The sequence below is a fragment of the Canis aureus genome, chromosome 19 (genome assembly GCF_053574225.1).
Source record: "Canis aureus isolate CA01 chromosome 19, VMU_Caureus_v.1.0, whole genome shotgun sequence".
Taxonomy (NCBI): Eukaryota; Metazoa; Chordata; class Mammalia; order Carnivora; family Canidae; genus Canis; species Canis aureus.
In genome coordinates this window covers 45375504-45401570 of record NC_135629.1, presented here as the reverse complement: position 1 = coordinate 45401570, position 26067 = coordinate 45375504, and the positions used below count along the sequence as shown (strand labels likewise).

The following is a 26067-nucleotide window of genomic DNA, read 5'->3' as shown; positions in this document are numbered from 1 at the left end:
GCCGGGCCCTCAGATCTTAAGAGAGTTCATCTTGTGTCAAGGTGATAAATTCCTCACCTATCTAAACCCTCTGCAGGGAGCCCGCTTCATGACGACAGCCATGTATGATGCCCGGGAGGCTATTATCCCAGGGTCAGTCTATGATCGGAGCAGCCAGGGTGAGTCTGCTGCAGGAGGAGGGGTGGGTGGGGTGGGACCACACTGGCCCTGTGCATGTTGATCATTCCCACGCCTGCAGCTTTTGGCCCTATCACTCCTGGGGTGACCTCCCAAGCCTCAGTCCGCAGAAACTGCCTCACAAAGCTCTTTGTTGCCTTCCCTTGTCTGAAATCAGAGAATTGGTTGTCAGTTTCTGAATACAAACTTTTTTCTTTTTAAGAGTTTATTTATTCACGAGAGGCAGAGATATAGGCAGAGAAGCAGGCTCCACGCAGGGGGCCCGATGTGGGACTCGGTTCCAGGTCTCGAGGATCACACACTGGGCCAAAGGCAGCCTCTCAACTGCTGAGCCACCCAGGTGTCCCATAAACTTTTTTTTTTTTTTTTTTTAATACCAGAGCTCTGCTTATGGAGGTTTGCAGGCACATACTGCAGCCCTGCCTGTTTGCCCCTGTGCCCCATGCCATAGTGCTCCCTGCCTACCTTGCCCTTTGTGCCTCCACTCAGTGGGGGGGTGGGCACTCCTGCAGCTCCTCCAGGCCACCCATAGCCTCAGTTCTGGTTGCATGGTCGTTCTTGTTTCTGTGTACTCTCTGAGACCACACTTCTGGGTGGGGTCTCTGTCCTGAGGCTGAGCGTTAACCCCTGCTGTATGGAACACCTCCTCTTGCCTGAGCCAGTGTCTAGACGGTTCCCATTCATCTCCCAGGTCCCTGTCTCCTAAGGCCTTTCCCTGCCCTAGCCTCTACAGAGGGTGACTGGCTCACCCAGGTGCTTGGTGCCACAGCCTGCATTTTACACTGAGCTTCATCTCCACCTGGGCTCACTGGCCATCCTGGGGCCAGGTACACCCCAACATTTCCTCTCTTGTGTGAAGTAGGAAAACCCCCTTTCCTTGCCTAGTATTCTGGTTGCTGGGCTCAAGTGACGGATGTCATTGCTACATCCAGTGAGTTGCTAGGTAGGGTGCTCTGGGCCCATCCTTCATCCTTGAGCTCACCATGGGCCCAGATAAGGCACTCTCAGCCTTGGGGGTGGTGGGGGTGGCGGGGAGCAGATCATAAGGCTTTGCTGTCATGCCTTGGCTCCCTTTGGCTTCCCAGCCCCTGGAGCAGCTGCGTGCAGATGGAGATATGCCTAGCTCTGGGGCTACCTTGGGGCCTTCATCTTCAGTGCCATTCACTGGTCTGTTCACTCGGGTTTTTTCTTGCTTTTGGGTGGTGGTGGAGAGTGGGGTGCGGGTTACACGAATATAAAATTTTCCCTTTTATTTTTTCAGTTGGAAATGCAACTTAGCTTTAGTCTTTTGGATGCTGGTAGGCCGTGATTCTCCTAAGTCCCCTTGGAAAAAAGGCTTGTTCCCAGGAGCCAGCCCCAGAGAGGCTGTCAAGAGTGGGGATTGAATTGTGAGATTCTCTATCAGGTGGCTTTGCTGTAGGGGTACACCAAGAAACACCATGGCACTCAGAGCAGTGACAAGATGAATTGACATTCCAACTGTTCAAGCTGCCATTTGTGGGGTGGGCAATTGGCTCATTGGCATGTGGTGGGTGACACCTGCTGTCCACCTTGTGTCTTGCAGGCCGGCCCTCAAACATGTACTTCCAGACCCACGACCAGATCGGCATGATTAGTGCAGGCCCCAGCCACGTGGCTGCCATGAACATTCCCATCCCCTTCAACCTGGTCATGCCACCCATGCCACCACCAGGATATTTTGGACAAGCAAATGGGCCAGCCGCAGGTGAGTGCCAGGTGGCAGCATGTAGGCAAAAAGCACGTTGGTGTTGGAGTTTGTGCACATCTGGGCTTTGGACAGTTGGGTTTGTTGGTTGGATGCTGACCTCCTTCAAGGAACCCTGGACTTCTGTCTTTCAGGCCGGGGTACCCCAAAAGGCAAGACTGGTCGTGGGGGGCGCCAGAAGAACCGCTTTGGGCTCCCTGGACCCAGCCAGACGAATCTCCCCAACAGCCAGGCCAGCCAGGATGTGGCATCGCAGCCCTTCTCCCAGGGCGCCCTGACACAGGGCTACATCTCCATGAGCCAGCCCTCCCAGATGAGCCAGCCTGGCCTCTCCCAGCCCGAGTTGTCCCAGGTGAGCCAGCAGCAGGGAAGTCAGGATGGCCTGGGGGGGCCCTCCACACAAGGACCTGAGCATGGCTCCGCACAGCACCCTCCGTAGGTACACCATGTGGGTGTAAGCTCTAAAACCTGTCATTCTCTACACTGTCTTAGGCAGTTGGCCTGGGTTACGTATGTTCTTTGGTGAGGTAACCAGTGTGGATCTCCTGCCACTTAGGCTTCAGATCCAGATTTTCCAGAATCTTCTCTGGAGCAGGTTCTTGAGGCTGGAACAATACATGCACATCTTAGCTCCCAACTTTGTTTTTCAGGACAGTTACCTTGGCGATGAGTTTAAGTCACAGATTGATGTGGCACTGTCGCAAGACTCCACGTACCAAGGGGAGCGGGCATACCAGCACGGCGGAGTGACAGGGCTGTCCCAGTACTAGAAGGCAAGCTGACCCCTGCAGGAGGTCTTCACCAGGACCTGGACTTGATGGGAAATTTGGGAAATGTGTAGTAGGGGTCTCAGGTCCCCTGAAGCCAGCTCTTCCTGTGGCCAGTCATTTCAGCGCCCTGTTCATCTGCTCATGGTGGCAGGGGGATGTGAGCTTCATGCATGGTGCTCCTTCCCTGAAAGAGTCCTAGAGCTCCGTGAGGAAGGGTGGATGTGGGAGTCCCGGCCCCAGATACACTGGGCACCTCTGCAAGAGGACTTCTGGGCGCTGTTCAGGCCCTGACCTCTGGTTCCCCTGAACATAGTGTGGCCAGAGTTGGATGAGCATGGGCCTGGGTCCCCTTCCCCACACATGGTGTGTGCTGGCTAAGTGGGGTGCTGGTGCCACTGGCAGAAGGAGCCCCTTAACTCTCGGCTTCCTTTTCAGCTGGGGAGCACTAGTCTGGGCACCCAGCCAGCCTCTGAGGTCCCATTTCCCAGGCGCACCGTGGGGTGGGGAGGAAAGCCCTGTACCCTTGGTGGTGGGTGCTGTGTGGGCCTCTGCCTTCTCTGATGGCCCCTTGTCCTCCCTCCCTCCCTGCAGGTGGCAGCGGAAGAGCTAAGCTATGTGGCTTAGTCCATCAGCATCTTATTCTGGGTAATAAAAAATAAAAATAAATGGATACCTGTTTTCCACTGCTAAAACTGAAGCACCACTGTGAGCAACAGGAGAGGGAGAGGAGCACCCGAGGGAGGAGCCCGAGACAGAGCGAGCGCCCACTGCTGGCCCGCGGCGGCGAGGAGAAGGAGAAGGGAGAGCGGGAGGCGGGCGGCCTCGGAGGACCGCCCGCCAGCGAGCCCTGCCAGCCCCGCTCGCCAAGGAGGCCCAGCGCTCGCCGCGTCCACACCTGGGTCTGCGACCAGGGCGGAGGGAGGAAGACCCTCATCTCAGAGTAGCCCTTTCCTCTGTTCTTTTCTTTCTGTTTCTCTTTTATTGAAAGGGGACTACGTTTTAGCAGGAAAAACTTCGCATTTCTGTGCCGAGCAGGCTCCTTGCGGGGCAGCCGTGCCGGGAAAGCCCCGCGGAGGTGTGGGTTCTGTCCACACCAGCTCTGAAACTGCCCTGGTCACGCTGCCTGTGTTCTAAGAGCGTTTCATTTAAAGAAAACACGGTGTTTTGGGTTTTTGTTTGTTTTTTAAAAGATTCTTTCAAAGGAGTACTGAAAAATCTACTTTCCTGAGTTTGTCTCTCAAATCTTAGCGGCGGACCTGGGAGATGCGAGAAGCTTCCAGAAACGAAGTTTAAACAACACATCTCAAGATTAAGATCAACACCTGTGACGGGATCACGAGGAGGATTTTTGTTTTCAGTTTTAGCTTCCAGCGGCTTCTCCCTGCACGTCAGGGTGGTGAGAGAGCACCGTGTCGTCCCGGGCCAGGCAGCCCCACAGTCTCCGCTGGACTCTGAGAAGCAAAGTGCTTCCTACATGCGGTGGACTAGTGCCCACCCACCCCGGGACGGGCCTTGGGCAGGACTGGCTGTGAGGCCAGAGGGTGGGGAGGTGGCTGTTCCCCGGCCAGTGGCTTCTTCCCCAGGGGTCCTTCCTGAGGATTTGGTGGAAGACAGCAGCCGAGAGGACCCATCCCCAGGGAGGCACCCACAGTACCTGTGGCTGCTTAGACATGCTGAGCGCCCCACCTGCCTTGTTCTCTACCCCACCCTCCAAGCTGGGAACCCCTCTACCTGTGGGTACAGCTGTGGTGGGGTGGGGTGATTTCTGCTTTTTTTTTTTTTTTTTTTTGGGAAAAGGAGTAAGTTTCAAAAATAAGTTGGTTCTGTGCCGAAGGGGCTGGGAGGGGCTTGTCACATCAGCTAGCACAGGGGGCTTTTGTCTGGTTGGGTCTGGGCCACGACTCAAGAAGGAGCTGTAGCTGGGAGAGCCACCCCCAGCTCCTTGCACACCACGGTGAGGTAGTCTCCCTGGCAACCACCTCTTTGGGGACCATCCCTTGCCTACCTGGGCCCTGGTGACCCTGATCCCCTTCCCCAGTGTCCCTGTCCCTGTGAGGCTGACGCCCTTATCAAAGCCTCCAGATTCCAGCTTGTACTTGGGAGATGGGGACACACAGGCCACCTTCCTTCTGGCAAGGCCTCTTATTTATTACCATTGCTGTAGGGCTTTCGGTTTCCCCCTTCTTTTGATAGGCCACATAGAGGCATAGAGTTTGGATAGGTTTCCGCTATGACCCCTTGTGCGACACACCCCGTGGGCCACACCTTGTGCCCACCCGCCTGCCCTGTTCTGTTCCTTGGAACGCTTTGCCTCTGCTTTGTGCTGTTCGCTTTGTTCTCCACCTTCATAGCAGCAGTTATTCTGTTTTCCAAATGGAGCATCTGTACCAGCTTAATGTAACTTTTGATTTTGGGTCGATTTGTTTTAAGCTCTATTGTCACCAATAAAATCTTAATAAACAGCTGTTGTGTTCACACTGCGGCAGATAAACTGCAGATGGCAGAGCACTTGATCTGGGGTCTGGCTGGTTGGGAGCTTTGGGGGCACCTGGATGGCCAGGCTAGAACGGCCAGCTGTGCCAGCACAGGGACGGGCAGCCCCTGGTGGGCAGTACCTGGGGGTGCTGTGGGCAGCTCCCACCCTCGTGGGCAGGTTAGACATGCCGCTTCCTGGAGATGAGGATCTAGGAACCCAGCCCTGGGAGCACAGGGTAGGTGGTGTCACTGTGGGTCGTCCCATCACCCTGGCAGCAGGTCGTAGTGGATGCCACTGCCTCCTCTCCCACCCTCAGGTCACCAGACTGGAGACAGGGGAGCGGACCACGCAGTGTTTATTGTTTGGGCCCCGCCTGGCTCCGTCAGCGGCAGCCACACTCGTCCACCACCATGTCCTCGTAGTGCCGCAGTACCACGTTGTCGCTGTTGTCAAAGAAGAGCACTGAGATGGGCGACAGGCGCGCGGGCACGCAGCAGGGCAGGCCGGCGGCGCCGGGGGCAGCCGCGTGCATGAGTGCGCGCAGCACGGCGTGGTTGAGCGGGGGCGTCCCGCCGGGTCCCGACAGCGTGGCGGGCAGCGAGCACTGGCCCTGGCAGTAGTTGGCCAGGAAGCCGCGCGGCGCAATGACCCAGCGGTGCCAGCCCACCTCGCGGAAGCTCACGTAGAGCCGCCTCGTGCGACACGCGCCCCCGGGGCTGCCGCCCAGGGCGGGCTCGGCTTCGCGCCGCGGCCGGGCCAGTGGGTGGCACAGGCGCGGGTCAAGGGTCACCAGCAGCAGCGAGGCCTCGGCCAGGCGCGCGCAGGCGGCGGGGGCCCGGGGACGCAGCGCCAGCGCCAGGCGGAGGCTGCGCGGCGCCGACGCGTTGCGGGCCCAGGCGGCGCCCAGCAGCTCGGCGCGCACCGGCGTTCCCAGGGTGGGCACCGCCTGGCGGAGCAGCACCGGCCTGGCGCCGCCGGCCTCGCCCTCCGCCGCCCGCGCCAAGCTCAGCTCCCAGCCGGCCGCCGTCTCCGCCGCCGCAAAGCGCAGCTCCAGGCGGGCCCGGCTCGGGCGCTCGGCGGCTTCCACGGCCGACAGATCGAAGACGACGGTCCATTCAGGGCACTGTCCCGCGGCCCATGCGGGCTCCGGGGGCCGGGTGGGCGCACCTGGGGAGGCAGGGAGAGGGCTGGGCTCGCGCTGCGTCCCGTGCCCTGCCCCAACCGCCAAGGGTCTCGATCGCGGACCGGACCAGGGAGAGGTGGAGCGCCTGGGGCTGCGGGCGCCGCTAGAAGGCGTCAAATGGTGTGAAGCGGCGCGCGGGGGGCGGGGAGTGATGGGTGGGGGGCAGGGCGTCGCTTGCAAGGAAGAGGAGGCCCAGCGCCAGGCACGGCGGCCTGCGGCGGGCCCCGGGCAGGGTGAGAGATGAACGGATGCCTGGGGCCCGTGGGGAAGTGATGCCGGAGAGGTGGTATCTGCAGGAAAGGCATCAAATGGCGTGAAACAGCGGGGTACGGAGGGGAGAGTGGGGGCAGGGCTTCGGCTGCAAGCTAGGGGCCTTGCCCGGTGCAAGGAGCCTGGCCTTCGGGCCACTCCGACCGGTCCCTGCAGGTGCCCACGGGGAGGAGCGGATGGAGTGCGGAGGCTCCGGTTGCTCGTGGGCAGGACTGGGCGGGTGGGACGTTCGGAGCTGCTCTGGCCTCCCCCACTCGTGGAGGGGCGCACAGCGGGGTCTCCGCCTCCTCGACACACGCCCCCAGCGCAGACCCCACTCACCGCGGTCCGGGATGTGGCGCACGATGTTTCCGGCGACCCCCAGCTCCTCCACGTGGCACGGTCTCAGGGTGGTCCCCTGGGGCGTCCGCCGCGGGCCCACCCTGGCCTCCTGGGGGTCCCGGTGGCGGAAGAGGCGCCACATGACGGGGGGTACGGGCCGGGGCTTGGGGGCGCCCCGGTGCACGTCGGGCAGCCCGAGAGCCTGCAGCAGGGCGGCGGCGGGGCCCGGGGGCGCGGGGGCGCGGGCTGGGGGCGGTGAGGGCAGCAGCAGGGCCAGGAGGAGGAAGAGGACGCGGCGGCCAGGAGGGCGGCGCAGCGCGGGCATCTTCCTCGCTGGCGGCGGCCGGACGAGTGCTCAGGGGCCGCGGGGCACCCTCGACTTGCAGGCTGGGGGCGGGGCCGAGGTCCCCGAGGGGCCAGGACGGAGGGCTGGGGCTGGGCGGGGTCAGGGTCCCCAGGGGACGTGGCCGCGGTCCAGAAGCCGGACGGGGGTAGACCCCGGGGGCGGGGTCTCGGGGTGCGGGTCCAGGGGGAGGTGACCGGGAGTGGCCGGGCCCAGGCGGGGCGGAGCTGGACAGAGCCGCAGTCCCGGGGAGGGGCGGGGTCGGTTCCGAGGGGGCGGGGCCGGGCGGGGAGGGTGCTGAGGGGTGGGCCGGCGATCGGGGAGCTCAGAAGCGCTTGTCCTTCACCAGGCCGTTCCGCAGCGGCTTCCTGGGGGCCAGAACCGGGCCCAGGTTAGCCCCGGGCCCCATGCCCCGCGTGCCACCCTGCCTCGCCTGCATCGCCCTCCACATCCCTCTTTCCTGCCAGACGGAGACCGACCTGGCTCCTTCCTTCCTACCCGCACGGCCATCAGACCTTTGCCTCCCGCCTGGCGGGCTCGGCGTCCCTGCCCCTCCCAATTACACCCTCCTCTCTCCTCCCTCCTGCGCTACCCACGGCCGGTGGAGGGCAAAAGCCTGATCTAACCGCCCCCCCCCACTTGGGTCTGGATAAACCCTGCACTCCATACTCCTCCCTTCCAGGCGCTGCGCACAAGGGGCCGCGCTCCCTGACCCTCCAGCCAGGGAGAGCTCCTCCCCTGGCTCTGGTCGCCCTGTGATTCTCCCGCCACTGCCCTCTGCATCCGCCACAGCCCCTACTTTCTTTCCATGTTCCTAAAACAACTTAAGCAGTTTTAAAACTCTAATATAGTGTCCAGGTTAAGTCCAGAGAAAGGCCCCTAATTTCTAGATAACGTATGGTTTGCATAAAGATGTCTTCTGGGGGTGCCTGAGTGGTCCAGTGGGTTAGGCGTCTGCCTTGGGCTCAGATCATATGTTGGGGTCCTGGGATCGAGCGTCTGGTGTCGGGCCCCCTGCTCAGGGGGGAGGGGTGGGGAGTCTGCTTCTCCCTCTCTCTTTTCCCTGTTTTCTCCCTCTCCCACTCTCCCCAGTAAAATCAATATATAATACACACACACACACACACACACACACACACACACACAGTCTTCTGCACCCAAATGTTCCAAAAAGGCAACACTGACCTTGCTCCTGTGTGCACTACCACTCTCCATAAATTCCATTTTCACTGCCTGCAACAGTGGCGGCGCTCGGGTTCTGACTGGGGGGTGTGCCCGGGGCCACCTCACCAGCTCCGACAAAGGGCTCCACCCCTGCTCCTTGGTGCCTTTGTCAGCACCTGCTTACTTACTTACTGCGGCTTACTGGCCAAGGCCCTGGCTATTCCCGTTCCCGCTTCGGGGAGCCCCTCATGCCTTTGCACATCGGTCTTTCGGTGCCTTTGCAGGAGTGGGTTCTATGGTCTAGCTTCCGCACAAACGTATTTCCTGGACTGGTACTATATTCTCACGGTCTAGACCTCAGAAAGCACGGAGAACTCCCATTTCCCTGAGCCACTCCTGGAAATCAACCTGGGTTTCTTGCTTCTGTGTCGAATTTCACACAAATCTTGCTGGTATCTCACACGGATCCTAGCACTTGGGGTGTTACCATCCCCCCACCCCGGGTCCCCTCACTTTGCGGAGCACTCTGGCTCAGAGACCCTTTCATAGAAGAACCTACTTCCCAGGAGATGACCTCAGTCACTTCAATTCATTCTTCCCTTGGGCTGGAGCCACGCGTGTCCCTTCCTGGGAGCGCGCATCGCATCCTCTGCCCCCTCTTCCGTGGCTCTTTCTCTCCCACCGGCAGGGGCCCTTGATCTGTGAGGTTACAGATAAGCCCCATGGGGGCCTCCTGTGGGTCCTTTGTCATCCGTTTTCGCCCGTTGGTTCTCTAGACGGAGCCTAGGTGGGGCTCCTGGCTTCTGACCCTTAGAGTTCAGCTGCTAGATGCCACCATTTCCCTTTTGGCCTCTGGTTTCATTTCACAGCTTCTGCTTCTGCCTCAACATCTGCTCCATCGGGAGTTTGCCCTCAGGCTGATTCGAGATACACACGTTTGCTCTTTTTCTCCAGATGATTACCAAGTACTCTGACAGCTCGTCCCTCCCAGTGATCTTTAGGACTGGAGCCTATTTATGGACTCGGCTCTCTTCCAAGGTTTCCGTTCCTATGCTTTCATTAGTAGGTTTAATACATTCAAGGATTCATACCTCACCACAAGCCTTTTATCAGAACTTTCCCGATGATGCTGGTTTATTTTTCTGTACAAGCCTCCAAGCGCCCCTCCCAGTGGGGCTCAAAACCCGTGTTAGTATCTGGGGTGGGGGGGAGGTGGCTTCTCAGTTCCATTGCACTGCTACGGGTAAAGAGAAGCAGAACGAGGGTGGGAGCTGGACGGAGATGAGGACAGGCGGCGTCTCAGGGGGATTCTGGACGTTTCCTCAGGCGTAAGGAGAGGGAGCGAGGGGGCTCCCTAGAGTTTGGCACGGTTTTCACCCTGAGTTTCCATCAATTGCAATGGGCAAATGTTCCAGGGAGATAGTTTGGGGTGAGAAGGGGGGCCGATTCCAGGCATTTTTCAGAGATGCTAGAAACATCAGGCAGACCCGGAGACGGAGAATGGCACGCTGGGGAGCCCCAGGAGCTGGAGAGAAAGCTGGAAGTTGGGTGAGTTAAATGAGGGGGCTGCGGGAAGAGGATCCCCGGGGGGAAGCGGCAGGTAACTCAGGGCAGGTCAGCAGACGGAGTGAGGTGTGGGCCCTCGATGGCTGCTGGGACCAGCAGCCCCTGAGGCGACAAGGCGGGGGGCTCCAGCCTGAGGGGCTGGGTCAGGCTGAGGGGCTGGGTCAGGTCCTGGGGGTCCCTCCAGGGGGCAGTCCCTGAGGGTGGTCTGTTCTGGGAGGGAGAGAGGGGTGCTGCTTACTTGTCACACACTCTGTCTCCCAGCTCCTGAATCACGTCCCAGGGGTCTCAGTCATCATTTCCTTACTGTCCTCAAACCTCGCTGAAGTTTCGTCTACACGGCCTGCGGGATCCTGGTTCTGAGTCCCGGAGATTTCCCCCATGGCCAGGCTCGGTCAATTTTGAGAAACGTCCTGTGCTTAAAAAGAGTATCTGTTCACGCTGCTTCTGAGCTGCTTGATGCTCCGTCAAGCTGAGATTTAGGGCTTGTATCATGTGGAACGTTCCAGATCAAGGATTACATCTGAATTTCTTGTCTTGTCCTTTTATTTGCAACTTTCACATACCCTAGACTTGAAGTCTTTTAACCAGTAGAGAGGTGGATTTAAAAACAAACACAATCTTGTGGGGCAGCTGGGTGGCTCAGTTGGTTAAGCGACCGACTCTTGGTTTTGGTTCAGGTTATGATCTCAGGGTTCTGGGGTCCAGCTTCGTGTGTGTGTGTGTGTGTGTGTGTGTGTCGGGGGGGGGGGAGTTGGTGGTCCACACAGCAGGGAGTCTGCATGAGATTCCCTCTCTCCCTCTGCCCCTCCCCCCTGCACTCTCTCTAAATAGATAAGTAAAATCTTTAAACAATAAATTAAATAAACCAGGGATCCCTGGGTGGCACAGCGGTTTGGCGCCTGCCTTTGGCCCGGGGCGCGATCCTGGAGACCCGGGATCGAATCCCACATCGGGCTCCCGGTGCATGGAGCCGGCTTCTCCCTCTGCCTGTGTCTCTGCCTCTCTGTCTCTTTCTGCGTGACTATCATGAATAAATAAATAAAATCTTTTAAAAATAAAAAATAAAAAATAAATTAAATAAACCAATTCTGCAACTGATTATTCCATGAATGCTTATTTGGATGTGTAATATTTGAGAACCTACCCTCTCGTTTTGCATTACTTATCCTACCTTTACTAACCTTCCTTTTTTGCATTTATTTTGTTGTTTTTTTTTTTTTTTAAGACTTATTTATTTATTTATTCTTAGAGACACACACACACAGAGAGAGGCAAAGACACAGGCAGAAGGAGAAGCAAGCTCCGTGCAGGAAGCCCGACGCGGGACTCGATCCCAGGTCTCCAGGATTACGCCCTGGGCTGCAGGAGGCGCCAAACCGCTGCGCCACCGGGGCTGCCCCTTATTTTGTTCTTTGTTCCGGGTTTCCCTCTACACCCCACTAGCAGTCATAGAGGTCTCTAATGTAGCCTAAATGTAATCCCCACCCTCCTGCCGAGTGCCAATCCCACTTCAGTATTTACTACTTCACTTGTCATTTTTTTAAAAATCTCAAACTAGGCATTTAAGTTTTTTTACCCAGATATGTGTCATTTCACCTGCTGGTCTACCTCTTGGGATAGCTTTCCTGTGTTTTGAAATATACCCGTCGAGATCTGTGGGTGGTAAACTTTCCTAGTTTTTGTTTCTGTGGGTGTCTTGTCACTTGAGTAGTCATTTGTTTAGTTTTAAAGATTTTATTTCTTTAAAACAAACTCTACACCCAATGTGGGGCTCAAACACAGGACCCCAAGATCGAGAGTTGAGGTGCTCTACCGATTAAGCCAGCCAGGCGCCGTCAGGTAAATGTTTTCAAAATTGTCTATGAAATTCCCAGTTGCTGGTTCCTTCTTTTCAGCACAGGACAGCTCCCTCCACAGTTATCCAGTGTCCCTCGCTGCTGTTAGTGTCATTGTCGCGTAGGCCATCATTCTTGTGGCTGTTTTACATTTCTTGCTACGTGTTTGGGGTATGGATGCCTTTTTATTCATCCTCTTTATGATTTACATCTTTACATCTGGAAAATTCTGAGCACTGCATCTTCATGTTGTCTCTGCCTCCTATCAGAACTCAGTGAAGCCAGGTCATTCTTAGAAGTCTAGCTATCATCGCTTCCAGCTGCATTCACTGTAATCTGGGTCACTTCTTCGCAGCTTTCAACTTCCTGATTCTCTCTTCAGCAGCATCTAACTGTCTGGACCTTAACATCCACCTCGGGACGAAGGGTGGTCCCCAAAGAGGTGTGTCCACCTCCTAATCTCTTGCAACTGTGAATGCGACTTTTTTAGGAAAAAAAAGTCTCTGCAGATGTGACAAAGTGAAGGAATCTGGGCTGAGATCAGACTGGATTTAGGGTGGGCCCTAAATCCAAAGACAAATGTCCTTGTAAGAGAGTAGAGCCAGAGAGGAGAAGGCCATGTGAAGACACAGAACAGATGCCAGAGTGACACAGCCACAGACTAAGGGACGTGTGGAGCCCCAGAAGCTAGAAGAGACAAGGAAGTGTCATTTGCTAGGGACTTCGGAGGGAGCACAGCCCTGCTGACAACGTGAGATTCCTGGTCTCCAGAACTGGGAGAGACAAATTTCTGTTGTTTTAAAGGCCCCCAACTCATGATACTTTGTTACAACAGAACTCAGAACTCCCAATGCAGCATAACATCCAGTGTCATTTCTGACAGTCTTTCATGCTTTTCGCTTTTTTTTTTTATTAAGACTTTTATTTGAGGGTAATCGTCGATTTGCAGAGATGTTGCAAAGGCAGTACAGGGAGCTGCAGTGTAGCCCTCGGTTGGCCTCCCCGAATGTTATCATCTTACATCTCCGCAAATCCTAATGCATTTGTCACAACTAGGAAACCAAGGTTCTGGGACAGTGCTCTGAATGAAACGGAGACCTTATATGACTTCACCAGTTTTTCCACTGGATGTCCTTTTTCTGGCCCATGAGCCCACACAGCATTCAGTCACCATGTCTTCTTCGTATCCTCTGATCGGGGACAGTTCCTCAGCTGCTTCGTTTTCCATGACCTGATGGTTTGGAAGCATCCTGACCACTCTTGTGTAGCTTGATCCACAATCTCCTTTTTTATCCCATTTTATACCCAACTGCACTAACTCTGGCCATCCGCGGGGAACTGAGTTCCACCAGTGACGCCCGCACAGGTGGATCATGGCAGTGTGCTCCCTGGTGTAGGCCCTGTCATTTACATTTGGAGTTCACGCCTTCATCCTACCAGAAATGCTGGCCAGGTGCCAGCCCCCCACCAACATCCTGGCTAGGCCTTCTCAGGGCAGGCAGACTAGGGAGGCGTGCAGAGTGGGGCATGCACTGGTGTACAGCAGGAAGATCTTTCAGATTTTTAGTTTTGGCCAAGCAGGCACTGCCCTCTCCCACCCACTGCTTTAGCCATTGCTTGTGCTGGAAGCCTCTGAGGGTTGGTCAGACTTCCTTGGTGAGACCTCACTGATGTCATGAACTCCCAGCTCACGTTCCCTGGACATTGGCCAATCTCATAGCCCCCAAACCAGATGCCTGATCCACCCCCACCGCCCCCCGCCACCGCCAGTGTGCACAGCCCTACCCCAACTCAGCCCCAATTTCCATCTCGGTAAATGGCAGCTTGAGCCAGAAGTCTTGGATTGTCTTTTCTTTTATTTTTGTTTCACCTAAAACAAGTCTGGTTGGTTCTACAGCAGAGTTGGGATCTGACCACATTCCTCCTGGCTATGGCCCCTGTGCCCTCATGCCCCGATGACAGTGACGGCCTCGTGGTGATCAGTCACCTGGGCCAACATGCCCAAATATGATCCAGCTGGGGAGACCCCACCTGCTGCCCAGCCCTCTCATATCAGTGATCCCTGCTCACCTCTCTGGTCCCCCTCTGGCCTGGGTGCTGGATTTTGGTCTTAGCACCCCTCACCTGTAGTTCCAGGCTTGGAGGGTATAAAGTGCCTTTATTTATGCGAACTGGCCACAGAGCCCTCAGCTCTCCACTCTGGCAACCCCCAGTTCCCTGCTCTTCTTCTGTATTCCAAGAAGATTTTTAAAATCTCTGCTTCTCTCCTCCTCCTCATGGCCCATTCTGACCCACCTCATCGAGCTCTGAGCACAAAGCTTCCCTGAGACCACCTTTCCCAGGCCGGTCACCGATGAGCCCCCCAGAAGCCAAATCATAGGTTCTACTGACTCGGTGCCTCGTGAGCCATCAGCGGGCTCCCACCTTGCTGCTGCTCAAACACTCCTCGTGTTGTCTCTGGAGCACTGGATACCCTAGACTCCACTGGTCACCCAAACCTGCCTCCATTCATTCCTGGGGCCCCTCCAGGCTGGGGACATTGGACATCATCTGGCTTACAACCTAGAGCTGGCGAGTCCCGGGTGTCCTACCTCTGCGGTGCTCAGTTGGGCCCCCTCCCCTCCTTCTCTGGACTCCCACCTGGGCCAGACTGGGTCTGAGCCCCCAGCCCCTCCTCCTGCTCAACTGACCAGTGGGCTGCCCGCTCCCCCTCCTCCCCACCCCCACTGCCACCTGCTTACGGATTCCCCTCTGGCCTGGCTCCCAGCTGCTGGTGCACCGAACCAGCTACTAGCTTGGCCCTCACTGCTCCTACCACGGAGACCGATTCTCCGCCCGCACCAGGCTGCCCCCACCCCCAGGCCACTCTACCCACGTCCTGTCTGGCCTGACAGCATCTAACTCTGTGGCTAATCTTCCACGGCTTTATTGCAGTCTCTTTGGGATGGAGGCTCCAGGGGGCAGCGTCCGGGGCGGGTCATCCGCTGCCTCGTCTCCAGGGCCCCCAGAGTGCGTGCGGCAGGCCAGGCGTGGCTAAAGGAATGAACCGGGGCGGTGGCCCCTCCACACTCACTCAGCTTTGCCGGGCTTGGGGCTCTGGGCCTCTGCTGCGTCGTATTCCCGCACGTCCTTCAGTTCACGCACCTGGCCGGTCAGCACCTTGGCGGCAAAAGCCACGATGTACTGTGGGAGGCGGGGAGGCACAGGTGAGCAAGTGCCACTTCCCTGACCCTGCCGCCCTCCAGATGGCTGTGTGCTCCTGCCACCAGCCCTTTGCACGTGCTGTTCCTGGTGTGAACATGCCCCTCTCTGGGCCTGCCTGGGAAGGGGGCCCTGCCCCCGGACAGCTGCTCAGGACAGGAACTAGGACAGGACTGCCAGCTGAGGATGGGGGCGGGGGCGAGGAGCTGTGGGCTGCCAACTCACCAGAAACCAGTAGAGGTTCATGAGGGTGAGCAACAGGAGGAGTGCATTGAAGAAGAAGTAGAAGGGGATGTCGGGCACTGAGCGCAGGCTGCAGTGGCACGTGGCGTACAGAACCTTGAGCGGAAACCAGTAGAGGCGGAACCAGAACCTGCGGGGAGGTAGGACAGTGGGAGCTGAGGAAGCTGCCAGGGGGAGGGGAAGGGGGAGGGCTGCCCCCTCTCCCCCCGCCCCCCGACAGTCTCATCTGGACTCATCCATCTGGTCCTGCACATCCCCACCCATCCCTGTCCCCCTGCCCCAGCCTTGCTCACCCCAGTCCATCTGTCTCCCGCCTGTCCTTTCCTGCCGGACCCTGCCTCTGCCCCCCTGGGGCTCTTCCATCCTCCCAGGCACTGCCCCCTCAAGCCCCACCCCTCAGTGTGCCCCGCCCCAGCCCCAGCTCCCTCCCTGCCCCCTCACCAGCTGACGCTGAAGCTGAGGCAGCCAAGGTCCGCCGCCAGGGCGTGGAGGCGGTGGTGGGATCCTCCGCGGGACTTGAAGTAGACATTGAGCTTGGTAAACTCCAGCTGCACGTCGCTAATGTCGTGCAGGAAGAGCACGAGGATGCCCACGTTGTGATACCTGGTGGGGGCAGGGGAGGAGTGGGACAGGAGAGCACAGAGGGCGAGTTACACCGGGGACCCTTACCCTGCACCAAGGCTGTACCCCAAGCTTCCTGTGGGCCCACGTGACCTGCCCATTTCCTCACCAGGCCGAGTGGGGGAGCTGTACGGCCCCCTGGGCAGCCCCACCTGCACCCTCCCCTTCCCTGCCTCACTCTCCCCGGGTGACCCAGGAGCCTCCCTGGAAGTTCCTTGTCTGCCCCTCCTGGTCTCTGTGACCCCTGACCCTCAGTGGCCTGGTATCCAGATTGTATCCATTTTGTATCCAGATCCCCCACAAGTTTATCCGTCCCCTTGAACAGCACATCATTGCCACACTGACCCTCCTAGCTCAGTTCATTTAACCCAAACATTGCTGCAATCTGCAGACCCTCCTAGGAAAGGCCGAGTCCCCATGAGGCTCTACAGCCTGAAGGCCATCCCCCCATCCCTCCCCAGCATTTCACACCCAACAGCTGCTTGGGCCACTGGACCTGAATTCAACCTGGACATGGCTGGACACCACTCTCTGCACTCCTGACAGCTCACGTGCCACAGGCCCTTTGCACATGCTGTTTCCATTGCCTAACATGCACCTCCCCAGTGTTCATGGAGCCTTCCCTCACCTTTCAGTCTTCGCTCTTATCACCCAACCACCCACACCTCACCACCCCTACAGTCCTTATCCTCCCACTTGATTTTTTTCTGTAGTTATCACCTTCAAACAAACCATTAGTATCTTTCTTGTCTGTTTGTTTGGGTTTGTCATCTGATTCTACACTAGAACAGTGCTATCTTATAGAACTTTCTAGAATGATAGGAATGTTCTAAACCTGCATTGTCCAGTATGACAGCCAGCAGCCACATGTGACCACTGAGCAGCTAAAATGTGGCCAGTGTGGCTGAAGAACAAATATGCAACTTTACTTCAGTTTAGCTAAAGCTGAAATAGGCACCAGTGGCCCCTCAGCTATTATACTGGAGGTGCAGCCAGGGCAGCCCGTCCAGCAGAAGCAGACTGTGAACTGCATATGATATTTTAGATTCTCTGTCAGTCACTTTAAAAAAAAGAGGTAAAAAAGACGTCCAGCTAATTTTAATGTTATATTCTAATTCTAATCAACTCAGTAAGTCCTTTATTGTCATCTTAACATGTAGTTGATGCAACAAAAGGATTGGCAAGACATATTCACCCTCCAATGCCTCTGAAATCAGACTGGATCTTACACATATGGCACACTGAGGGGTGGACAGGCTGCATCTGAGGCCGTCAGGGGCCATGTGTGGTGGCTGTAGGGGGCTCTAGAATGTCACAGTGGGTGTTCCTAGCTGCACTCCCGCAGCACCCGGGCAGTAAACACCTGCTACGTGACTCGACCAAGGCTGTGTGACAAGGTTGGAGGGCTTAGAGGGGGATGGATGGGGTATGAGTGTGGTGGGGGTTCTCTGCACCTGATATACCCCATCCCTCTGGGATCTCTCCCCAGAACCTACCTCCCTGGATACCCACCATGGCCCCCTCTCTCTGCCCCATGCCAGCGTCCCTTCTTTGCTCATGCTGTGCCCTACACCCTCCTGCCCTCTCCGAGACTCACCGGAAGGCATAGGAGGAGACGATGAGGACCAGGGTGACGACATGGTGGATGAGCATGACCACCGAGTCCTTGCGCCAGGCGTCCATGTACAACGTGGCGTAGATGGAGTGGCCATAAAAGCTTCCCTGCAGCAGGTAGGCGGCTGCGATGTCCCGTGGTACCGCCATGCCCGGCGTCCAGTCTGGAGAGAGCAGGACTGTGTTGTCAGGGACCGCCAGGGCCTCCAGGACCCCTCAAGCTGGGATGCATCCTCCACAAGCCACGGTGTGCCACCCACTTCTGCAGGTGTACTGGCCACCGGTTGTCTGTTCTCATTCTCTACCCATTATTTTTTATGAATAGGTGTTCTTTTTTGGAATGGTTCTAGATTTATAGAAAAAAGTACTCCTATCCCTGTAATCTGTCCCCTGCAGGCGTTCCAACTCTGGATTGGCTCCCCTTCTTGTCTTACTCCTCAGGCTCTCTGGAAGCAGCTTCGATGCCCTCGTCCTGGCTCTCCCATCCCGGCTAGTCCCTCCACTGGATGGAGGTTGCCACTGGCCTCACTGTGCCGGGTGGGGCAGCTGAGGCAGAAATCAAACCTGCCAATGCCGTTGGGTATGGGTTGTCCCACCAAGTGGGGTGTGGCTCCCCTTCGCCTGCTCTTGCAGCCACCACGTTCCTCTTGGCACCTGTGCCCACCCACATTCAGGCTTCAACCCCTCCAGGCGACACAGACCCCCAACTCTCCCAGTCGCCTCTGCTTCCTCTCTTAGGACTATCACCAAGAGGGCTCTGCCTGCATCAACCTGGACTTCTCTGGCCACTCCTTCTCTGCTTGCCCCCAAGAATGGCCTCCCTGAGCTCCATCTAGGGCCTCCCACCTCCAGCCTCAGAGAGCTGGAGCCAGACCCCCATGTCCCCTGGAGCCTGGCTATCCCCTCAAAAGCCCCAGTGCCTCACCTCAGTGACAATTCTTCATCTGCGCCTTGACACCTCATGCAACAGGGATCCACATGGACCCCCATGTGGGGGCTCCTCTCCATCCATGCCTCTGCTCACTTCCCCTGCCCTCGCTACCCTGACCCAGGTCCTGGCACCACTGTCTCCCGCTCAGTTTTGTCCCAGCTCTTCCTGGCCTTCCAGAGCTGTTCCCGACTGTCCACTCTCCCCTCGGTGGCCTCAATGGCCAAGAACACGTGAGCCCATGACCCAGCAAGTCCACTCCTAGTAATGTGCTCAAGGGAGCTAAAACCAGGGCTCCTTGTACCCGCACATCCCCAGCAGCACTGCTGGCCATCACCAAAAGCAGCCCGAGTGCCCATCAACTCGTGTGTGGGTGAAAATGTGATCCAGCCACACAACAGAATATTACCCAGCCGTGAAAAGGAGCGCTGTGCTGGTTCACGCTTCCGCATGGATTAAGCTCAAAAACAAGATGCTGAACGAAAGAAGCCAGACACAAAAGGTGACACGCTGCATGATCCCAAGTATATGAAACATCCAGGACAGGTAAAGCCGTAGAGACAGAAAGCAGATTTGTGGCTGCCAGGGGTTAGGGGAGAAGGCATCACTGCTCGTGGGGATGGGGTCTCCTTCTGGGGGGATGGAGATGTTCTGGAACTAGGCACAGGTGATGGTTGCACGTCACTGTGAATGTGCTACATGCCACTGAACTCACTTTAGAACAGTGAATATTTAAAAACTATAGTAAAACACATACCACGCACACCCTGTCATCTCAGCCATACGTTCAGGAGCATTATCATGTTCACATGGTTGTGCAGCCATCTCCAGAGCTCTTCTCACGCTGTATGGCTGAAACTCTGTGCCCATTAAACACCAGCTCCCCATGGCCCTCCACCCCCACCCCAAGCCCTGGCTCCTGTCTCCATGAATCTGGCTATTCCAAGGACCTGACACAAGTGGACTCATGCAGAACCTGTGACTGGTAAATTATGGTTAACTTTATGTTAAGTATATTTTACCTGATTAATAATAAAAAAAATGCATCCCCCCCAGTGGATTAGATCTCCACCCACCACTTTATCAGGTCCATGGGCTCCCCGAAGTTTGACAGCAAAACGCACACTTCTGGCAGGGCCCTTCCTCTGAGTTCTGTCCTCAGCTAGGTGGGAATGCTGTAGCCAGTAGAGCCACCCCTCCAACTCCTGCTGACTGCTTCTACCCCACTTTAGAAGGAAGAGACATAGAGGCACCTCAATGCACAGAACCTGCTGTGGAAACAGGACACCGAATTTTCCACCAATTGCACTGACAAGTCTTTTACCATTGGGCAAGTGTCCCCCTCCAGCCTCAGGCCCCAGATCTGGGGTGGGACAGGGGCAGTGTGGCCCACATAGGGCTCACCATTCGGACTCCATCTGTACCTCCCTGCATGCGGAGGCTGGACTCCACCCAGGGACCGCTGGCCTGCCCTCCACATGCACAACCTACCTGCTGCTCTGGACGCTCCATGTCACCCCCACTGCATCTCCCTCCCTGGCCTCTGGAATCAGTGCCCAGGTGTCCCAAACCCAGCTCCAGCTCTCCCCGAAACCTCCTCCTCCCCAGCCCCAGATCCCAGCCCCCAGTGTCATCCCTACGGTCCCTGCTCACCCCTGCTTCTGACTTGGCAATGAATCCTATCAGTTCTCCTTTCAAAACATTTCTCAAACCAGCCACTTCTCTCCTGTTCTGGGCTCTGTCCTGGGAAGAGCCCCCCTCATGCCCTGGCTCCTGCCCTCAGCCCCCTACTCAGTTGGGCCCGGCAACATTCCTCCTCTGCTCACAGTGCCCCAGTAGATACCCACTATCCTGGAGGGGCTCCTCGCTGCCTCTGATCTGCACTGAGTGTGCCTGTCCCACAGTGGCCTTTGGATTTCCTATCTGTTCCAGGCACCTCCAGGTCCACACGCAAAAGTCACTTCTGGTGTGAACATCCATCTCCGTAGAACATTCCCCGCCCCCTAGAGTTTTCTCATAGCTGTTAACAGATTCCAGACTTCATTGTCACCACAAGGGATCGAGGTGGGGGGAGCTTTCTCTGAAGCACTCAGCCATGTCAGGGCAGTGCCTGGTACACAGTAGGTACCCAGTAAGTGCACATGCAAAGCAGCAGCTCACCTGCAAGCAAGTTATCACAGCATAACTTATAATAAGAAAAAACCAGAAGCAACTCCATACCTGAAACTGAACAGAGATCCATCGTGGTTCATTCCCGCAAAGGGAAACTGAATGACAGCTAAACCCTGCCCTCTAGGATTTACAACAAGGGCAATGCACGTGGGGAGAGGGGCCATGTGGGCGACATGGTCCCACAGAGACAGACAGGTGCCCGGCAAACGCAGTGCTCGTCACTGGGACACCAAAACACAGAAGCTCTGTGCCCAGTCCTCAGATGGGGACGTGGGGCTTGGTGCCACCAGGAGCCTTCTGAAACTGTTTACGTCACATGGCAGAAAACACTTCCGTGTGTGTCCCTGGTACACAGCCTGGGTGCTCAGCACAGGAATAGAGAAATCCTGACACTCCCATCACAGATCAGGTTTTCTATAACAGCCTGCCTGCAGGTGATAAAGGACACTGCAGTCACCTTCCTGCCTATCCCACCAGGCTCAGGCCTTGATGGCCCCCATATCCAGCACAATCAGTGGATGCGGCCATTTCTCACCATCTTTATCTCTTTGCCAAGCTGGTCCAAGACACAGTAGCCCCTCACTTCCCCACTGGGCCACTTTCTTCCTTATCCAAATCTCTCCTACCTGCACATGGCAGCCAGAAGCAGCTTTTTAGTATCCACAAACCCATCCCATTTAGAATGAAACTCAAACTCAGATTCCTCCTGCCTTCCTCTTATTCTCACGCACCAAGCACATACAGGCCCCAGGGCCTTTGCATATGCTGTTCCAGACACCTGGAGTGCCCACCTGGGTCCACACAAGGACATTTGGGCTCTTACCATAATTTGGAAATCAGCTCATCAGGATAATACCTCCCTGAGCCCTGATAGCAACAAGTCCTAAACAGGACCCTTCCCTGTCCTCAGAGCCCTTTGAGCACCCTTGTCCTGGAGCTACGTTGGAGCTGGACATCCAGCATGAGATGTGTGATGAGTGCCCAGCTCCCCCATGGAGAGCAGAACTCTCCCCCACCCAGCTCTGTCTGGTAGGGCCCCTACCGTAGAAGACGGAGGGTGGGTCGTGAAAGAACGGGTAGTCGGTGCCAAATAGCAGGTAGGCACTGTAGCTCCAGGCGCCCAGATAGAAAAGAAACTTCCAGGCGCTCTCAGGCATCTTGGCGGCATCTCTAGGCTGGAGGCGACACCGCTTGGCCAGGGGCTGTGGGTGAGAAGGTGGGTGGCCATCAATACTGGGGCCAAGGGCCAGGGCCCACTCCTCCAGGGAGGGCAAAGCCAGGCTCAGGGGCTCTCCAGGCTGGGCTGTGTTGGGCGGGGGGGCCCTGGTACCCACTGCCGCTTGGAGGGTAACCAGAGCCCACATGTGCCAGCCAAGGGCTAAACTTAGTGCCCAGCTGTCCAGTGCTGTGTGGGGAGGGGAATGGGGGGGAGGACGTGAGGGAAACGTAAGGGAAGCCGGGACGCTGAGGAGGGGGCACGTGAGTACAAGCAAGGGAGACCAATGGGGCCAGCTCAGTGGAGTTGGGGGGCTTGGGGGTCCCAGAGGGAGCTGGGGCTATACCATGGAGGAGGCAGGATTAAAGAGAAGATGTGAGGGGCCCGTAGGGGTGAGCCTGTGAAGAGAGCACAGAGGTGAGTATGGGGGCATCGGGGTGAATGTGGAGAGGCTGGAACCCCAAGTGATCCCCATGGGGAATCATGGCACCTTGGGGAAGGGGTACCTCAGAGGGAGACTGGGGGGTTGGCCAGACAGAGAGGGTGGGGAAGCAGGGAGTGAGTAGGTGAGAGAGAGTATGAGAACGTGGGGGGACAATGGAGGACAGAGTGGGGCAGGGCAGGGAAAGGATGTACAATGATAGGAGACATGAACCCAGCCACCTAGGGACACATCAGGGACACTGGAAGGAAGAGAGGTCATGCAACTGTCAGGGAGGGATCTGAGGGGCACAGCTCCCCTGGATTCCAGGAGCCCAGGTTCCCTCTCCCTGGGGGTGGGGCTAAGAGCTGCTGGGTCAAGCCCGCCCCCTTCGCGGAGGAGAGGCTTGAGGGGGCCGGAGCACCAGGAGTTGCCATGGAGACAGCCAGAGCCAGTTCCAGTCACCCCTGGCAACCAGGCGGCTGCCAAGAAGATGAGCTTTGGAGGAAAAAGCAGCCCCTCCACCCGTTTCTTGGGAAGGGCGAGCCTCAAACTGCTCTCACCCCGCCCCGACCGGCCAGAGCTCTGTGGATTTCAACAGGGAGGGTGCACAGGATCTTGCCGTTCCCCCCACCTCCACCACCGCCAGGCTCCCCCATCGCCAGGCCTCCTCCTCCAGGAGGCAGCCGGCTCCACTCTGGTTGTCCCAGAGCAACCACATCCCCCTCCCAGGCTCGGACTCTCAGCCTCCTGGACCCCGCCCCCCATTCCCCAGCCAGAAACTGGGAGAGTCGGGGGGACCAACAAAGCCTGATGGGGACCAAGGCGGACTTGTGGAGGGGCCCTCGTGCCTGCCTCCCCACTCCTGGGAGCAGGGCGGTGGCCGGCGTCTCCTCGCCATGTGGGTGATACGAGATGGTGGTGGGGACAGCGGCCGCCAAACAACACCCTACCCTTGACTTAACAAGGGCCAGCCTCTTCCCGGCCAGCAGAGAAAGGCCCCTTTGTTGACGCTGGGCTCTCTGTCCCTGCAGCCCCTGCCACCTCCAGCCAGATTGGGCGGAGTGACCCCCGTCAGTCCCTGGGGGAGTCGCGGCCAAGCTAGGGGCCCAAATGCCTTCCCAGCAGCTCCCATAGCAGCGACCCCTCCCTAAGGATGGGAGGGAGGCCAGGCGCCAATGTCACTCCCAGGGTCACTCTCCAGTCGGGGCGGTAGTCTCCCAGACTCGCTAGAAACTGGGCAACTCGGAGGCAGCCGTTCTGAAGGCCCAGGCCGTGCCACCTCCCAAGCCTGCGACCACCGGCGTGGCCGGGGAGCCCAGGCCGTTGCCTCCCCGGGTCGGAGGGTGGCGCTGACTGCAGACATGCGCCAGGCAGGGGCCGGGCAGCTCCCGCCTCTTCCCGGGAGCGGCGGACAAGTCGGCTCCGCAGCCGCACGGACCTCGGGCCCCGCTCCGGTTCCAAGCGCGCCCCGCAGCGCCCTGAGGCGCGAGGCGCAGGCGGCTTCTGTGGCCCGAGCCTACCCCGCCGCGCCCTCCGTCCCCCGGGCCCGGCTCGGCCTGCCCGAGAGGGCGCGCGGCGGACCGGGCCCTCCCACCGGCCGGGGCCGCCTCGTCCCGCCCTGACCCGCCAAGTCGGCCCGGTTCCCCCACCTCTCGCACGCCCCATCCGCGGGGAGGACCCCACGTCCCGGGCTTCCTCTAGCTCGGCCACACCCCCGCATCCCCCCGCCCCCCGCCCGGGAGGGACGAGCTCCTCCAGCCCGCGGCCCCACGTCCCAGCGACCCGGCCCTGGGAGGCAGAACGGGGTAGGCGAGGGCCGGGCTCCGGGTCCCGGGCCCTCCCGACGGCCCGGCCCCCGCCCCAGCCCCAGCCCCCGCCCCAGCCCGCGGCCCCACGTCCCGGACCCCCGCGGCACTGACCCGAAAGAGGCGCGCGGTGGCCGCGGAGCGCAGCGCCGTCCAGCCGAGCGCGCCGAGCGCCAGCAGCAGCAGCTCGGGCGGCGCCAGGTGCGCGTGCTCGGCCAGGCCGCGGCGCGCCAGCCCCCAGCCGCAGTCCGCGCAGCCCCGCGCCGCCGCCAGCGCGCTGCCCCAGCCCCGCTGCACCAGCTGCACGTAGCTCGGCATGGGCTCGGGCCCCGCCGGCCCCGCCGCCGTCCCCGCCGCCGCCATGCCGTCCGCTCGCCGTCCCCGCCGCCGCTTGCGCCCGCCCGCGGTGGCCTCCGGAGCCGCGCGCCCCGCGTCACGCGCCGCAGCTGGGCCGGGGGCGCGCCGGCGGGAGCTGGGGCCGGGGGGGCGGGACCGGCGCAAGCTCCGCCCCGGCGGGGGCGCGGGCGGCGGGGACTCGGGGCCGGTCGCGGCGACCGAGACCCTGAGGGCGCGCGGGGGCTGGGTCTCCCGGAGGCAGCGGCGGCGACCGCGGGAGGACGAGACCCGGCGACGCGTCCAGGAGACGGGCCCGCGCTCCTGCCCATTTTCCAGTGGAGGAAATCGAGGCGCGAGGCAGCGGGGAATGGCATCTGTCAGTCGTCTGCACCCGTCCGCGCCGGGAGTGCCGTGCCCACCTGGGCTTCCCCAGCCCCCCGCGGCGTGGGGCTTGGTGAGCACCAACAGGCATTCCCCTACACCGGTAACTCTTTCCCCGGCCCTCCACCCTCGGACCTCACCATTCCCTGTCCTCAGGGCCACCTGCTATCCGTGACCCTGAGCACCTGGCAGGCCTCCTCTGCACCAGGTTAACACAGGCTTGCGGGGGTGGGGGAGTGGGGGGCTGAGGCAGAGGGACTGAGCAGGGACCCACCTGCTGGGACTCAGAGGCTGGATCAAGATGCTGGCTCCATTGGGACCAACCACCCTGGGTGATACTCTACAGTCCAGTGACCAGGCCCTGTGTCTGAAGCCCCCAACAGCCATGATCAAGGCCTGTGGTCACCTGTTGGGGATAGTGCCTTCCCTGACACTGATAGCCCCTCTCCCAGGAACTCCCACATTCCTGTGTTCTTCCTTCCTCCCACCTAGGGCATCATCCCAAAACCTTTAAGATGCAGAATGAAAATCAGTATGGGACTTGTAGGAGGCCTCTCCTGACCTTCAGGTGCTTGGGGGAAAACCCGCAGGCTGACTGAGGAGTCACACATCCTTCCCTTCCTTCATCCAGTTGAGCAACACATTCAGTTGGCCCTAGCTCGGAATGTTCACAAATTCAGCCACTTCCCTGCACCTATACAGCCTCCTGTGGCCCCTGGGTCCCCCTAGTGCCTCTTGCTTAGTACCCAGGCTTCCTCCTCATCCCAGAGGCCAGAGGGAGCCTGCTTGCTGTCCTTCCTCGCTCACAGCCCCCCATGGCTCCCACCATGCAGAGTAAAGGCCAACTCCTCACTGATTCACGACCTACTCATGCTCTCCTCTCCACCTTGCTCCCCATATGCCACACTGGCCACCTCACTGTTCCTCTAGCACCCTGGCACAGTCCTGCCTCAGGGCCTTTGGCCTAGAATGCTGTTCTCCCAGGTGCTAATGGGGACCCTCGCTCACTTCCTTCAGACTTTATCTACAAATATCACCTGCTCAGTGCACCCCTGACTTTCCCATTAGTCTTCTTCGCTGTTGTTGTCATCTGCTCACCGTACCTCCTACTCATTATTCTTGAACCTGCACTCTGTGGGCAGGGGTCCATCTGGCCACCCAGGCCAATAAGTGACAGGCCCAGCATGTTGCAGGGTATGAGGCCTGGCTGCCTGGCCTGGTCAAGTATTAAGGCTCAACCAGAGGCCAGAGACAGGATTGATGCAGCTTGCCTAGCAGGCAGAGGGGGACTTGAG

At 58.5% G+C, this 26067-nt stretch overlaps 3 protein-coding genes across 7 annotated transcripts in view; 1 reads left to right on the top strand and 2 right to left on the bottom strand.

Annotated features, from left to right (window-relative positions):
• UPF1 (UPF1 RNA helicase and ATPase) overlaps positions 1–5135 on the top strand; it is a 36540-nt gene extending 31405 nt beyond the window's left edge. For 2 of the 4 annotated variants that reach the window (XM_077859313.1, XM_077859315.1), the window contains exons 20-24: positions 77–158; positions 1742–1903; positions 2014–2255; positions 2554–2676; positions 3265–5135. In XM_077859313.1, coding sequence (XP_077715439.1) covers positions 77–158; positions 1742–1903; positions 2014–2255; positions 2554–2673 — 606 coding nt within the window. In that variant the 3' untranslated portion in view covers positions 2674–2676; positions 3265–5135. The remainder of the gene's footprint in view (positions 1–76; positions 159–1741; positions 1904–2013; positions 2256–2553; positions 2677–3264) is intronic. The other 2 variants (XM_077859314.1, XM_077859316.1) reach the window with 1 other exon arrangement.
• Positions 5136–5486: 351 nt separating this feature from the next.
• On the bottom strand, positions 5487–7249 carry GDF1 (growth differentiation factor 1). Its single transcript, XM_077859317.1, has 2 exons — positions 6924–7249; positions 5487–6316 (listed from the first exon to the last, which is right to left on the bottom strand). The coding sequence occupies exons 1-2, from the start codon at positions 7246–7248 to the stop codon at positions 5532–5534; spliced, it is 1110 nt and encodes a 369-aa protein (XP_077715443.1). The 5' UTR covers position 7249; the 3' UTR covers positions 5487–5531.
• A 246-nt stretch (positions 7250–7495) lies between these two features.
• CERS1 (ceramide synthase 1) lies at positions 7496–24433 on the bottom strand. 2 transcript variants are annotated; one of them, XM_077859318.1, is made up of 7 exons: positions 24170–24433; positions 21653–21812; positions 17494–17674; positions 15717–15878; positions 15258–15405; positions 14905–15014; positions 7496–7634 (listed from the first exon to the last, which is right to left on the bottom strand). In XM_077859318.1, exons 1-7 carry the CDS (start codon positions 24416–24418, stop codon positions 7592–7594), a joined length of 1053 nt encoding a protein of 350 aa, XP_077715444.1. In that variant the 5' UTR covers positions 24419–24433; the 3' UTR covers positions 7496–7591. The 2 variants fall into 2 exon arrangements, with proteins under 2 accessions (XP_077715444.1, XP_077715445.1); XM_077859319.1 differs by lacking the exon at positions 24170–24433 and adding an exon at positions 22811–22936.
• Between the last annotated feature and the right edge of the window lie 1634 nt (positions 24434–26067).